Source organism: Pongo pygmaeus, chromosome 11 (assembly GCF_028885625.2).
Source record: "Pongo pygmaeus isolate AG05252 chromosome 11, NHGRI_mPonPyg2-v2.0_pri, whole genome shotgun sequence".
In the NCBI taxonomy this organism is placed as follows: domain Eukaryota; kingdom Metazoa; phylum Chordata; class Mammalia; order Primates; family Hominidae; genus Pongo; species Pongo pygmaeus.
Window position 1 is genome coordinate 29417513 of NC_072384.2, and position 17334 is coordinate 29434846.

The 17334-nt window shown below is 35.9% G+C and overlaps 1 protein-coding gene across 3 annotated transcripts in view; it reads right to left on the reverse strand.

Moving 5' to 3' along the window:
* DPP10 (dipeptidyl peptidase like 10) overlaps window positions 1-17334 on the reverse strand; it is a 704745-nt gene that overhangs the window by 49992 nt on the left and 637419 nt on the right. For all 3 annotated transcript variants that reach the window (XM_054478149.2, XM_054478150.2, XM_054478151.2), the window contains 2 exons: window positions 15736-15834; window positions 15559-15628 (listed from right to left, as the gene is read on the reverse strand). In XM_054478149.2, coding sequence (XP_054334124.1) covers window positions 15559-15628; window positions 15736-15834 — 169 coding nt within the window. The remainder of the gene's footprint in view (window positions 1-15558; window positions 15629-15735; window positions 15835-17334) is intronic.

Genomic DNA, 17334 nt, shown 5'->3' on the forward strand with positions numbered 1-17334 from the left:
GTTAGAATGGCGATCATTAAAAAGTCAGGAAACAACAGGTGCTGGAGAGGATGTGGAGAAATAGGAACACTTTTACACTGTTGGTGGGACTGTAAACTAGTTCAACCCTTGTGGAAGTCAGTGTGGCATTTCCTCAGGGATCTAGAACTAGAAATACCATTTGACCCAGCCATCCCATTACTGGGTATATTCCCAAAGGATTATAAATCGTGCTGCTATAAGGACACATGCACACGTATGTTTATTGCAACACTATTCACAATAGCAAAGACTTGGAAGCAACCCAAATGTCCAACAATGATAGACTGGATTAAGAAAATGTGGCACATATACACCATGGAATACTATGCAGCCATAAAAAATGATGAGTTCATGTCCTTTGTAAGGACATAGATGAAGCTGGAAACCATCATTCTCAGCAAATTATCGCAAGGACAAAAAATCAAACAGTGCATGTTCTCACTCATAGGTGGGAATTGAACAATGAGAACACATGGACACAGGAAGGAGAACATCACACACTGGGGCCTGTTGTGGGGTGGGGGGAGGGGGGGGGAAAGGATAGCATTAGGAGATATACCTAATGCTAAATGACGAGTTAATGGGTGCATCACACCAACATGGCACATGTATACATATGTAACAAACCTGTACGTGTGCACATGTACCATAAAACTTAAAATAATAATAACAATAAAAAGAAAAAATGCATAGGAAGTATGTAAACTACATGTTATATAGTTGGACTTTTTTTGCGTGCCCTTATAAATTAAAATATCTATAACCTATACATTAACATATATGTATAAATATAATTTTCAACACTTTTAATTCCCAAAGATGCAGCATGTTTTGTGCAATATAGATTTATTTTGTATGACATGTTTTCTATGTGATGAAAAAGAGGGAGATTATGTCAGTATAATGCACCGTCATAGTGGTGCAGGCACAGCCTTTCCCAAGGTATTAATGTGTGGAGGAAATCAGAGCCACATTTTCTCATAAGTAAGGAAAAAGTCTTAGCAATATATTGGAACCTTTATAAAAAAGCTAAAAATCAAAGGAAGCACTTTTTTAGGATGAGTTGTGGCTGTTCTAGCAACTTCCAATTGATTATGCTTCCTCCGTGTTACTGAGGGACAGGTGACAACTGAGAGCTCTGATCATAGAGGCTACAAAGACATGGACCCAAACAGTGGATTAATGAAGAAGGCTACAGCTAGATCAGATTTATAATTTTGATTAAAATGGCATGATAAAAATGAGAAAAAATGGCTATAAGAGAATGCCCTCAAAGAGGAAGAACAAGTGCTAAAGTCCGAAGCTGAAAATGACTGATTCCAAATCAAAACGTTGATTAAAACTTTACTATGTTAATAACAACTGTATTATTTGGGTTGTGGTTTTCTTTTAAAAATACAATAATTATTAGTTTCTTCCCAAGTTTTATATCTCCTAGAAGCCCTGTAATTTGTAGTAGGGAACTTTGCACATTACTTGTTGCTCAAAAATATATGTGTGTTGGACTAGAAAAGCCTGAAGCTCTGGCCTAGCCTCCCATCATCATAGACACACTTTGACTTACATGCTACACAGCCTTACATGATTCATAATGCACTGTTTTTATATATAAGTCAAAAGGGAAGAATATATTTTTTAAAAAATCCTGGAATAACATAATGTCATTGATGTATTCCTCTGATGTGGAGCTGTGTGGGATTACCAAGAAAGAATACACTATATCTTGGTATTTTTAACTTCACCTTTCAAAGTCATGTTAAACTAATAATACGGTTAATATTATATCCTAATATGTTTTTTCTTAGAAACAAATAAATAATTAAAACAGAAAAAGAGACTGATTTCAGTATGAATTACCCTTACATTAATGACTACATTTATACGACCATCTAAAACTAAGAACTTTGTAAATTGAGAAGTTCAATATTTCTTATAAAAAGTATTCAGTAGTATATCTGTAAATATATCGTATACATGTAAGTTTTAAATAGGAACTATTAATAAGCCCATATCATTCATATGAAACCATATTATATCATTCATATAATTCTGTGAATCCATGCATATCTAAAACCTATGTTAACAGAAGACCTAAAATGGCATGTGTGTTTCTGTGTGTGCATATACGTGTATATATATATACACACACACACATATATATACACATATACACATATATACACATATATATTCCAATTAAAATAATCACCAAATGAATATTATAGCTTATGCATTATCTACAAATTGATCTAAATTTGGGTTTTTCCCCCATGTCACCTTCTTAACAGAGCAACTTTGAGTTTGTACAACTTTAAATAGTGGTAAGAAATTAATGCTGACATTTAAGATGCATTATCTGCAAATTGTGAAAGAACAAGTTTAAATACATTCAAGAAAAAAATAAAAACAAATGATCACCTTCTCCCCTTCTATTAACAAGATTAAATGCCTCTGCCTTTTTTCTTCTTAATCATTTTCTATGTATTACAGTGTGGGTACATTCTCCATCCATTTAAATGACGAAGATACACAAATGATAAACCTAAAATTTAAGCTTTGAACCTCATTATATGGCAAAGCAATAATAATCACTCTTGAGACAAACATTAATATCAACAAGCTATCTCTTTCATCCACATCGGACGGTATATGTACTATTTTTGCGAGACACTGAGTGTAAAAGTAGATGTGTATTTGGCATGAACAAATAGAAGATCAAACGATGTTAGAGGTTATTGGAATATATATGTCTTCATCCTTGGGAAACAAAATGAACTCACCTCTGACAATCTGATCTGCAAACCCCTAGAAATCTATGAAACAAATACAGAGTAGAAAAGACCTCCCACAAAGTGAACATTTTGATGAGAATTCAGAATTTTATTAAATAATCTGAGATGAGAATTTGATCTCTCTTGTGGAAAATTCATGAACTCAGTCATGATTTCTGTAATCGATACTTTACACCAAAGCATTAACATAGTACATGTGGAAAATGTTATATTCCAGAAATTATTATAAACAGTTCAGTGGAAAGAAGAAAAGCTCATAAGAATTTGGTGGTCGAGAAGCCTCTTCTGATTCAAGTCATCATTCTTTGATAATATGCCAATAATTATCATAATATGGTGGACTATGTAGGCAGGCAGCATTGGGTAATACAGCAGAGGTTCTAATATAGAAAACAGATATATAAAACTTGAGTCCAAACCTTAACTTTTCCTGCTTATGAACTTGGGGGAACATATACATGACCTATTTTAGTTATAGTTTCCTTGTGTTAACATAAGGACAGCAGTATTCACCTTGGATGATTTCTATAAGGACGAAAGATGATGTCTACATATTCTCAGTGAGACACTCTTTGCACAATAACAATAAATCGTAGCTAATATCAATTCTTGTTATCTTAAGCTCAGTAAAAAAATTGTAAAAAGAAACAGTGAAGAGACAGCATGAAAATCAATCAATATTCAGCCCTATCCAGAAAGACTATAAGAGAAATTAGAAACTCGCATCTCATTCTACTGAGTGGGAAACTAAATTGCAGAGAAATGGATCCATACAGAAATCAATTATAAACTCACAAATCATTTATTTCTCCATTTCTCCATCTCGACTTAATTCATTCTTGAGGACAAACTCAGGGTTAATTGATTTGTTTACTTATTCATTGATGTATTCATATATTCATTCATTTACTCTATCAAATAATGCTCCAGTTAGTGCGTTATGGCAAAACTATTCAAAAGGAATTGGCAATTTAACAGAAGAGAAAGCAAAGTAAATGTTGTAATCTGGTATGGTTACATGTTTGTAATAGTGGTGTGCATAAAGTTATCTGGAAGTGTGTCTGAAAGTCTTAAGAGAACTTCTCCAGGTGGGCAGGCAAACTCAGGGAACTGGGAGACTATGTGAAAACACAAGTGATGGCGGTGGAGCCAAGATGGCCGAATAGGAACAGCTCCGGTCTACACCTCCCAGTGTGAGCCATGCAGAAGATGGGTGATTTCTGCATTTCCATCTGAGGTACCGGGTTCATATCACTAGGGAGTGCCAGACAGTGGGTGCAGGACAGTGGGTGCAGCGCACCGTGTGCGAGCCAAAGCAGGGCGAGGCATTACCTCACTCGGGAAGCACAAGGGGTCAGAGAGTTCCCTTTCCTAGTCAAAGAAAGGGGTGACAGAGGGCACCTGGAAAATCAGGTCACTCCCACCCTAATACTGCACTTTTCCAACAGGCTTAAAAAACGGCACACCAGGAGATTATATCCTGCACCTGGCTCGGAGGGTCCTACACCCACGGAGTCTCACTGATTGCTAGCACGGCAGTCTGAGATCAAACTGCAAGGCAGCAGCGAGGCTGGGGGAGGGGCGCCTGCCATTGCCCAGACTTGCTTAGGTAAACAAAGCAGCCGGGAAGCTCGAACTGGGTGGAGCCCACCACAGCTCAAGGAGGCCTGCCTGCCTCGGTAGGCTACATCTCTGGGGACAGGGCACAGACAAACAAAAAGACAGCAGTAACCTCTGCAGACTTAAACGTCCCTGTCTGAAAGCTTTGAAGAGAGTAGTTGTTCTCCCAGCATGCAGCTGGAGATCTGGGAACAGGCAGACTGCCTCCTCAAGTGGGTCTCTGACCCACAAGCAGCCTAACTGGGAGGCACCCCCCAGTAGGGGCAGACTGACACCTCGCATGGCCAGGTACTCCTCTGAGACAAAACTTCCAGAGGACCGATCAGGCAGCAGCATTTGCGGTTCACGAAAATTCGCTGTTCTACAGCCACCACTGTTCTGCAGCCACCACTGCTGATACCCAGGCAAACAGGGTCTGGAGTGGACCTCTAGCAAACTCCAACAGACCTGCAGCTGAGGGTCCTGTCTGTTAGAAGGAAAACTAACAAACAGAAACGACACCCACACCGAAAACCCATTTGTATGTCACCATCATCAAAGACCAAAAGTAGATAAAACCACAAAGATGGGGAAAAACAGAGCAGAAAAACTGGAAACTCTAAAAAGCAGAGCGCCTCCCCTCCTCCAAACGAACGCAGCTCCTCACCAGCAACGGAACAAAGCTGGACAGAGAATGACTTTGACGAATAGAGAGAAGGCTTCAGACGATCAAACTACTCTGAGCTACAGGAGGAAATTCAAACCAATGGCAAAGAAGTTAAAAACTTTGAAAAAAAATTGGACGAATGTATAACTAGATTAAGCAATGCAGAGAAGTGCTTAAAGGAGCTGATGGAGCTGAAAGCCAAGGCTTGAGAACTACGTGAAGAATGCAGAAGCCTCAGGAGCCAATGTGATTAACTGGAAGAAAGGGTATCAGTGATGGAAGATGAAATGTATGAAATGAATCAAGAAGGGAAGTTTAGAGAAAAAAGAATAAAAAGAAATGAACAAAGTCTCCCAGAAATATGGGACTATATGAAAAGACCAAATCTACATCTGATTGGTGTACCTGAAAGTGATGAGGAGAATGGAACCAAGCTGGAAAACACTCTGCAGGATACTATCCAAAAGAACTTCCCCAATCTAGCAAGGCAGGCCAACATTCACATTCAGGAAATACAGAGAACGCCACAAAGATACTCCTCGAGAAGAGTAACTCCAAGACACATAATTGTCAGATTCACCAAAGTTGAAATGAAGGAAAAAATGTTAAGGGCAGCCAGAGAGAAAGGTCGGGTTACCATCAAAGGGAAGCCCATCAGACTAACAGCTATCTCTCGGCAGAAACTCTACAAGCCAGAAGAGAGTAGGGGCCAATATTCAACATTCTTAAAGAAAAGAATTTTCAACCCAGAATTTCATATCCAGCCAAACTAAGCTTCATAAGCGAAGGAGAAAAAAAATACTTTACAGACAAGCAAATGCTGAGAGATTTTGTCACCACCAGGCCTGCCCTAAAAGAGCTCCTGAAGGAAGCACTAAGCATGGAAAGGAACAACTGGTACCAGCCACTGCAAAATCATCCCAAAATGTAAAGACCATCGAGACCAGGAAGAAACTGCATCAACTAATGAGCAAAATAACCAGCTAACATCATAATGACAGGATCACATTCACACATAACAATACTAACCTTAAATGTCAATGGGCTAAATGCTCCAATTAAAAGACACAGACTGGCAAATTGGATAAAGAGTCAAGACCCATCAGTGTGCTGTATTCAGGAAACCCATCTCACGTGCAGAGACACACATAGGCTCAAAATCAAGGGATGGAGGAAGATCTACCAAGCAAATGGAAAACAAAAAAAGGCAGTGGTTGCAGTCCTAGTCTCTGATAAAACAGACTTTAAACCAACAAAGATCAAAAGAGACAAAGAAGGCCATTACATAATGGTAAAGGGATCAATTCAACAAGAAGAGCCAACTATCCTAAATATATATGCACCCGATACAGGAGCACCCAGATTCATAAAGCAAGTCCTTAGTGACCTACAAAGTGACTTAGACTCCCACACAATAATAATGGCAGAGTTTAACACCCCACTGTCAACATTAGACAGATCAACGAGACAGAAAGTTAACAAGGACACCCAGGAATTGAATACAGCTCTGCACCAAGCAGACCTAATAGACATCTACAGAACTCTTCACCCCAAATCACCAGAATATACATTCTTTTCAGCACCACACCACACCTATTCCAAAATTGACCACATATTTGGAAGTAAGGCTCTCCTCAGCAGATGTAAAAGAACAGAAATTATAACAAACTGTCTCTCAGACCACAGTGCAATCAAACTAGAACTCAGGATTAAGAAACTCACTGAAAACCACTCAACTACACGGAAACTGAACAACCTGCTCCTGAATGACTACCGGGTACATAACAAAATGAAGGCAGAAATAAAGATGTTCTTTGAAACCAATGAGAACAAGACACAACATACCAGAATCTCTGGGACACATTCAAAGCAGCGTGTAGAGGGAAATTTATAGCAGTAAATGCCCACAAGAGAAAGCAGGAAAGATCCAAAATTGACAACCTGACATCACAATTAAAAGAACTAGAGAAGCAAGAGCAAACACATTCAAAAGCTAGCAGAAGGCAAGAAATAACTAAGATCAGAGCAGAACTGAAGGAAATAGAGACACAAAAAACCCTTCAAAAAATTACTGAATACAGGAGCTGGTTTTTTGAAAAGATCAACAAAATTGATAGACTGCTAGCAAGACTAATAAAGAAGAAAAGAGAGAAGAATCAGATAGATGCAAGAAAAAATGATAAAGGGGATATCACCACTGATCCCACAGAAATACAAACTACCATCAGAGAATACTACAAACATCTCTACTCAAATAATCTAGAAAATCTAGAAGAAATGGATAAATTCCTTGACACATACACCTTCCCAAGACTAAACCAGGAAGAAGTTGAATCTCTGAAAAGACCAATAACAGGAGCTGAAATTGTGGCAATAATCAATAGCTTACCAACCAAAAAGAGTCCAGGACCAGATGGATGTACAGCCGAATTCTACCAGAGGTACAAGGAGGAACTGGTACCATTCCTTCTGAAACTATTCCAATCAATAGAAAAGAGGGGAATCCTCCCTAACTCATTTTATGAGGCCAGCATCATCCTGATACCAAAGCCTGGCAGAGACACAACAAAAAAAGAGAATTTTAGACCAATATCCTTGATGAACATCAATGCAAAAATCCTCAATAAAATACTGGCAAACCAAATCCAGCAGCACATCAAAAAGCTTATCCAGCATGATTAAGTGGGCTTCATCCCTGGGATGCAAGGCTGGTTCAACATACGAAAATCAATAAATGTAATCCAGCATATAAACAGAACCAAAGACAAAAACCACATGATTATCTCAATAGATGCAGAAAAGGCCTTTGACAAAATCCAACAACCCTTCATGCTAAAAAATCTCAATAAATTGGGTATTGATGGGACATATCTCAAAATAATAAGAACTATCTATGACAAACCCACAGCCAATATCATCCTGAATGGGGAAAAACTGGAAGCATTCCCTTTGAAAACTGGCACAAGACAGGGATGCCCTCTCTCACCACTCCTATTCAACACAGTGTTGGAAGTTCTGGCCAGGGCAATTAGGCAGGAGAAGGAAATAAAGGGTATTCAATTAGGAAAAGAGGATGTCAAATTGTCCCTGTTTGCAGATGACATGATTGTGTATCTAGAAAACCCCATCGTCTCAGCCCAAAACCTACTTAAGCTGATAAGCAACTTCAGCAAAGTTTCAGGATAGAAAATCAATGTATAAAAATCACAAGCATTCTTACACACCCATAACAGACAAACAGAGAGCCAAATCATGAGTGAACTCCCATTCACAATTGCTTCAAAGAGAATAAAATACCTAGGAATCCAACTTACAATGGATGTGAAGGACCCCTTCAAGGAGAACTACAAACCACTACTCAATGAAATAAAAGAGGATACAAACAAATGGAAGAACATTCCATGCTCATGGGTAGGAAGAATCAATATCGTGAAAATGGCCATACTGCCCAAGGTAAATTATAGATTCTATGCCATCCCCATCAAGCTACCAATGACTTTCTTCACAGAATTGGAAAAAACTACTTTAAAGTTCATATGGAAGCAAAAAAGAGCCCCCATCGCCAAGTCAATCCTAAGCCAAAAGAACAAAGCTGGAGGCATTACGCTACCTGACTTCAAACTATACTACAACGCTACAGTAACCAAAACAGCATGGTACTGGTACCAAAACAGAGATATCGATCAATGGAACAGAACAGAGCCCTCAGAAATAATGCCGCATATCTACAACTATCTGATCTTTGACAAACCTGACAAAAACAAGCAATGGGGAAAGGATTCCCTATTTAATAAATGGTGCTGGGAAAACTGGCTAGCCATATGTAGAAAGCTGAAACTGGATCTCTTCCTTACACCTTATACAAAAATTAATTCAAGATGGATTAAAGACTTACATGTTAGACCTAAAACCATAAAAACCCTAGAAGAAAACTTAGGCAATACCATTCAGGACATAGGCATGGGCAAGGACTTCATGTCTAAAACAACAAAAGCAATGGCAGCAAAAGCCAAAATTGACCAATGGGATCTAATTAAACTAAAGAGCTTCTGCACAGCAAAAGAAACTACCATCAGAGTGAACAGGCAACCTACAAAATGGGAGAAAATTTTTGCAACGTACTCATCTGACAAAGGGCTCATATCCAGAATCTACAATGAACTCAAACAAATTTACAAGAGAAAAACAAACAACCCCATCAAATAGTGCGTGAAGGATATGAACAGACACTTCTCAAAAGAAGACATTTATGCAGCTAAAAGACACATGAAAAAATGCTCATCATCACTGGTCATCAGAGAAATGCAAATCAAAACCACAATGAGATATCATCTCACACCAGTTAGAATGGCGATCATTAAAAAGTCAAGAAACAACAGGTGCTGGAGAGGATGTGGAGAAATAGGAACACTTTTACACTGTTGGTGGGACTGTTAACTACTTCAACCATTGTGGAAGTCAGTGTGGCGATTCTTCAGGGATCTAGAACTAGAAATACCATTTGACCCAGCCATCCCATTACTGCGTATATACCCAAAGGACTATAAATCATGCTGCTATAAAGACACATGCACACGTATGTTTATTGCGGCATTATTCACAATAGCAAAGACTTGGAACCAACCCAAATGTCCAACAATGATAGACTGGATTAAGAAAATGTGGCACATATACACCATGGAATACTATGCAGCCATAAAAAAGGATGAGTTCATGTTCTTTGTAGGGACATGGATGAAACTGGAAATCATCATTCTCAGCAAACTATCGCAAGGACAAAAAACCAAACACCGCATGTTCTCACTCATAAGTGGGAATTGAACAATGAGAACACATGGACACAGGAAAGGGAACATCACACACCGGGGCCTGTTATGGGGTGGGGGGAGTGGGGAGGGATAGCATTAGGAGATACACCTAATGCTAAATGACAAATTAATGGGTGCAGTACACCAACATGGCACATTTATACATATGTAACAAACCTGTACATTGTGCACATGTACCCTAAAACTTAAAGTATAATAATAATAAAATAAAATAAAAAAAAAATAAAACACAAGTGGTGATTGAAGTTGTGGTGTTCCCCAGAACAAAGCCGTCTATCTAAAGGATGGGATTTCTCTTTAGGGGTGGTTGATGTGAGATAAAAACGAAGAGAAAAATAGAAAATATATCATGAAGACTGTTATGTAGTGTCAGGGAAAACGCAGACCTTTAATCTATGAATGAATAATGAGAGGATTTTAGATAGGAGGGCTACATTCTCACATATGGATTTTGCAAAGTTCAACCTAGCAGCAGAGTGGAAAAGCAACTAAAAGAGAGAGAGAGCAAAGCAGTAAACTAAAGAAAAGGAAGTGTAAGTAGAAATAGTATAGTAGGTTAGAGTTCAATCATCCAGATAGGATGTCTGACTGGTCTGAAGCTTGACGCTAATTACAATATTAAACAATATTTCAAGTTGTTTGAAGAAATGTGCATAGAACAGACCAGCAATGATGTTATCTTGACTGTTGGATATGAATAACTGAACATATTCCCTCATTGTGAATGATCGGTTACTTATATCATGCTGTTTAAAAGAATATTTATATAGAAAACAGATCACTTCTACCAAGATGACCAAATTATGGGATTCTGATACACAGAACATTCAGTGATGAGACTCTAGATAAAAATGACGAATGCTCTCCAGTTAGAATGAGCTGATCCATAGGCTGACAGAGGAGGAGAATGGAAGAAAGCTCCAGGAAGATAAGACTTAATGGATGACCATGAATTTCTTGGGATTTCGAGGACTGTGAATTCAGAGAAAGAAAAGAAAGTCATGGAGGCAGGATAGCATATGTTGCATTCTGGAAGTTAATATAACCTGCTGAACACTTACTGCCTCCCTTATTAGACCTTTAACGAGTGTGGCAAGATAACTTGAGCATGAGAAAGTAGAAAATGGGAAGAGATGATGGGCCCTTGGTACTGAACTAAACCCCTGAGCTGATGCTGCTCCTCTTCAGAGGGACAGAACATAAAAACAAAAACAAAAATCCCTTCTTTTTAAATAACAGTACAACTTTCTGGATTGCTTTTTACCAGCATCTAAGCATACTAGATTCATATTTATTTATTTACCAAATGAACGCCTGCAACCGCAGGGCATTTTCCACAACACCTTCAGTCTTGGCACTATTTGGTAATTACAGGATAGTCAGTAAGTTCTATGTATTAAGCATTGCGGAGATAGACTGAACAAACCCAAATAACTATTATAGACTTCAAGATGCTTGCAATCTTGTTATCTCCCCATAGCCATTAACACGGCTTCTCACATGTAAAAGCAATGTGGTAGATGTGTATGGTATTAAATTACATAAACATGAATAGGAAGTAAGAATAATATTAAAAAAGAACAATATGAGGTTATAAGAGCTGGAATGAATATAGATGTGTATAGAATAAGTTTAAAAATGAATAAGGACTCCGGGTCCTTAAGGGCTCCCTATAATGTTAAACAGAAAGGCAGGAGTAAAACAAGTAGGCACTTGAAGGGAGAATTGGAGGAGCTGTTCAGAAAAAGAGGATCATGACTCCATAGAGACCGCAGCAAACTCAGGTCACTGAGATCCATCTGTGGTGCCAATACTTCTTAGATTTTCCATTATGGTAAAAATATTCTACAGTAAAAATATTTATGTGATATATACCCCATCCTGCATACTCTTTTTAATGTGACATTGACGTTGATCTTTGATTCACTTACATTTTAAATGTTACGAGATTAAGTTTGAGTTTCAAAACATATGACCAAGCAAGGGAGGTCAGAGGACCATTTCTTTTTTTTTTTTTTTTTTTTCCATAAAACCAAATTTATTCACTCCAGTATCAGAATTATGTTACAAACCTAAAAGCAATTACCCTTATCACACATGATCTTTCCAGAGGTTACTTTTTGTACTTTTTATAAGATGTTTGGTATTTTTTCTTCTCTATATAAAATTCTGTAGATGCAGTATACATACATATGTGCATTATAATAACATACACATGCATATTTATATAAAATGTATTATATGCATATATACATACATACAGAAAATTAAAATGTATTTTCTTCCTTATACCAAATATTAATTTTCCTATTTTAGCACACCAGCATGGCACATGTATACGTATGTGACTAACCTGCACATTGTGCACATGTACCCTAAAACTTAAAGTATAATAATAATAAAAAATAAATAAAATAATGAGATCAGTGTTAACCAATGTTGTTTCCTATGTGGATACTTGGTTTTCTCCAAAAAATCTTAATGGATGTAGATAATTTATCCCATGGATAAATTTCTTAAAAGTAAAAATTAAGATATTATTATTCAATTCAGAGGACCATTTCTTTTGAAGATCCATAACGAAGATTGAGCAGAACCGGGTTTCCAAATTGCCAGAGGCCACTTTCTTCCAGGGCAGTCTTTCTTTCAGCCACTCACGTGCTTGCTGCAGCCTGACACTAACTCATGCATTCATTATATAATTCCTTGGATGTAAACCCATCTCCACAGATCAAGAAATGGCTCATACTCTGTTGGCTACCAGATATATGGCACAAAATAGCAATAAAGTACTGACACCAAAATCACTGAGTGACCTCTTAGACTCATTTAAATAATAGTCACTCTATTGTTCATCACTGTCTAATTGCTCATTTGCAAAAAAAATAATTATTATTATTACTTTTAGAATGGGAAGTCAATTTGTCACTGAAAACAGTTTTTAAGCTTGAGAAAAAATATGGCTTTAAATTATGGGCAGTTTTTAAAATTCTTAAAAAACATTTTCTACTTTTGCTATTCTGACCCTTATTTGTTTCCAAGCATAGTGTTTTAGAAATAATCATGCAATTTAAAAGAATAGATCATATTTTAAGTATAAATTAAAAAAAAAGAAATTATCCTTTTGGATTTTGTAAGTCACATTCTGTGAAGCTTTCGATAATTTCCCTTTAAAACCCAAAAGTGTGGATAATGTCAATTAATATTTAGTATAAACAATATATAACTATATATAACAAAGTATAACTAGAAATGATTTAATACTCATTTTCATTCTTCCTGTATCAACCAAAAAAGTAGCAAAGTAAATTCTATGGGTCTGACTGCACTATTTTATCTATTTTAGTAGTGTCTGTCTATTGAATAACTTTATGGGCATTAAATTACACATCAAATATTTATATTAATCACATTAAATACTTCAAAATACTATTATCCATATTAGGTTGGCAGAAAAGCAATTGCAGTTTTTGCATTTATAAGTAATGCAATTACTTATAATTTTGCCATTTATAATAACTGCAATTACTTTTGCACCATACTAATAATAATTATGATTCTGCTTATGATTTATTAAAGACTCTCTGCAAGTGCTTATGCTCTATCAAACACTATGGTAATATAGTTAAATATAAATATTATCCCATGCTATTTTCTCCAATTTATTTATAAGGCAACAGAAGATTCGAAAAATTCAGCAGTGTATTGTTAAATCTCAGCACTCCAACTTGAACCCAGTCCTACCTGACTCCAAAACCAGTATTTTGCTCCAAAATCCTACTTCTCAAAAAAAACCCAAGTACCCCTTGCCAATAAGAGAAGTCTTCAAATTGGTTTCTTGTGTAGGTCCTTATATTCCTCTTATAAACTAAAAATCAACCAGAACAAAACACAAGTCTGATGCCAAGATGAGCCAGTTAGCTTATCTGTTTCAGAAAACAAAGAGATTCTGTTAACTCTTATTTGGTTTTCCCCCATGTGTGACACTGCCCTACAGCAGGTGGATACGCAAGTGGTCATAATTATCTACACATTCGTCTGCATAAATATCATGCTTCAAGGGCATTCAGTTCTTTTATCTTCCATTTTGAAGGTCATCACATACTGAGGGATGCCTAGGATGTGCCTGAGGGATGTCCCTTCCTTGAGAAAGTTTATTTTTCAGTGAATCAAAAGAACATTTCCTTTTACCAAAGGGAGACGTGACTGAGATAGAAGATGGGGTTGATTTTTGCTTTCTTTTTGTCTCGTTTTAGTGCCTTAAACATTTTTCCTCAGTAAATCATACATACAGTTAAAATAGACCAGAAGAAACTAGGTAAAAAAGACGAGGAAAAAAAACCAATGAATTAAGAAACAGCAAATAAGAACTTCCTCAAGGAGACATTAAAAACTTTCAGAGCTTTCTGGCTTTTAGGGACAAGGGAGAAAAGTTTGGATATGAGAAACTACATAAAGCTCAATAATTAGAAATGAACACTGGAGTGAGAGAGAAAATTAAATATTATATTATTTCTGTATTATGTGGTTTGTTAAAATAAAGGGACAAATTGCTTGTATATATTAAAATATCTAAAATAAATGCAGTCTATACAAAAAAGAATTATAATCCCAATAATTATAAGAATCATATGTGTTAGGCACTATTTAAGGGACTTTATATGTTGTATTTCACTCAGTCTACAAAGCAGTCTTAAAACACAGGTTGTATTGTAATGATTGTTTTATATTTAGAGAAACTTAGCCTTGTAAGAACACAGGTTGTATTGTAATGATTGTTTTATATTTAGAGAAACTTAGCCTTGTAAGAGGTTAAAGAACTTGCCCAAGGACACACAGCTAATAAATGGCAAAACTAGAATCTGAACCCAGGAAATCCAGTTTCACAGACTGAATGCTTATCCACTATACTCAGTGATCATAATAAGCAATGTTATTTTCATATTTACTATTTCTAAATATCTAAAGAAAATATTATATCTAAAGATATAATTTTAGATAGTTTTAAGCACTATTATATCAATATGCTACCTGATCATATTAATAAGGGAAATAACTTATAACTCTCAGGAATACAATGCTAAATCAATATCAAGTTAGTTATGCATTAGATGTTAGGGGCCTTGGTGCCTAATACTATACGGTCATAATATAGCCTTACAAAATGTATAAAGATATTTAACTTCAAAGTCAATTTCAAGATAAGAAAAACTTGAGTCAAGTTTTCTGAGCATAGGAGCAGCTTACTGCAAGCCATGTATGCAGGAGGAAAAATTGATAGGAGTGATACAAACATAACCCATTGTTTTAGCAGTGGAATTACATGTTCCACAATGTTGCATAAACAGCTGATAAAGAGCACAGGGCTTGAGTAATTGCTAAGCAGACACCCACAAATCAAACTATTTAGTGTCACTATTCCTGGCAGTAGCACCAAACTCCATGTGGGATGCAAGAAGTTCAAAAAAATTACACATCCTTATACATGATTTAGTGATGGACTCATGGAAGAATTTAGACAACAGACAGCTGCCCTGGTTAACTACACACATAGGACTTCTCTTGTTTATTGAATCAAATGTTGTCATGTGAGACATAAAAATATAAAATCTTTAGATTCCTTTATTTCAAAAACAAATAAAATACTTACATTATTAACAGAAGAGCATACTGGTTTCGGTCCATAAAATCTTTGGGAAGGGACAACTGTAAAGGAAGTTCTTTTAAAGAAAGAGCAAAATATTAAAGATGGAGAGTCATTTACAGGTAAAACTATAAGACGCAGAGAAAGTTGTTCTTGAATAACATAGCATGCACAAAACTTTACCATAGTCGTCAATATGAAGGATTTTAATTTCTGACTTTCCTATCTTCTTCTTCAGGATAGCTTCCTTCAGCATAGAATTGCTTTCCAATATAAAATATTCTGTAAACCAAAAAGGGTAGTGTAAATAGCTAACTCCTATGCATTAAACAAGAATCAGTGTAACACAACAAAAAATTAACCAGTTGTTACCATTTGGCAGGCACTGTGCTGATTAACTCATTATCTCTCTTCTGAATTACTACAACAGTTTTCTAAGTGAGCTTCATTATGCCAGTAAAACCTTTTCATTTGCTTCTATATTAAATTTATCATTTATGTTTTCAAAATGCAAATCTGATCATATCGTTAACCTGCTTAAGAATATTTTAGCAAAATACAAGATTATCTAGCACCAAATGAGATGAGATTCACAATATCTAGGTACCTATACCAATTAAAAGGGATACAGAAACACAGGATGAGGATATCTGGACTGTAGTTCAGGTGTTTAATAAGGTAGAAAAAGCATGAGCATGTTATCTATTTCTAAAAATAAAAACTGCAGAATCTGAAATACATGAAAATTATAAGATCTAAGATGAAAAATACACTGGGTGATATTAATAAAATATTAGGCACTGCAGAAGGAAAGAGTAAGGACCTTGAAAATACAGTAATAGAGAAATATCAAAAATGAAACATCAAAAAATTTGATAAAACATGAAGTGGACATCAGTAACTTGCTGGAATTTTGATGTACATGCATTGTATTAAATTTGTAGATCTATTTGGAGAGACTTTACATCATAAAAATAGTGAGCCTTCTAATCCATAAATATAGATACACTCACATATATGTTTGCATATGTATACATATTGTGTACATATACATCCATGTGTACATATTGTATACAGATATATATGTGTATATATATGTCTGTGTCTGTGGAAATTTGAGTCTTTAATTTCTCCCAGCAGTATTATATAGATTTATAGAGGAGGTATTGATTTTTATTAGATTTATTCCTAGATACTCCATGGATTTTTGATGTTACTTTAAACAGCATTTTAAAAATACTCTTAAATCTTGCATTTTTGTTGATGAAATAGTTGAATTTTGTGTATTGGCCTACAGATGTAACCATGATAAATTCACTTATTTTCAATAGCTTATTGTGTGTATATTCCACAATTTTTTGTTTCCTTGCTTTTTGTTTTGTACACAGTATGTCTTCTGCAAATAAACACAGTTTTACTGCGTATATTTCTTTGTCTTACCCATTTTACTGGCTAAGTCCTCTATTACAATGTTGCACAGAAGCAGTGAGAACAAACATTCTTGACTTTCCCAGTCCTTAGGGAGAAGCATCATTCTTTCACCATTAAGCATGATGTCAGCTGTAGTATTTTTACAGATTATCATTCATGAAGTTCAGGAATTTCTTTTCTATCTTATCTTGATTAGGAATTACTATTAATTGATTATTATTATTGTTTGCCAAAATTTTCAATTTTTTAAAAAATTCTTTGAGGTGTCAGTGTAATACGGTGAATTATGGTTAATTACATTGTTTGTTGAAGGTTACAGTAAACATAGAATCTTTGGGTAAACCCAATATG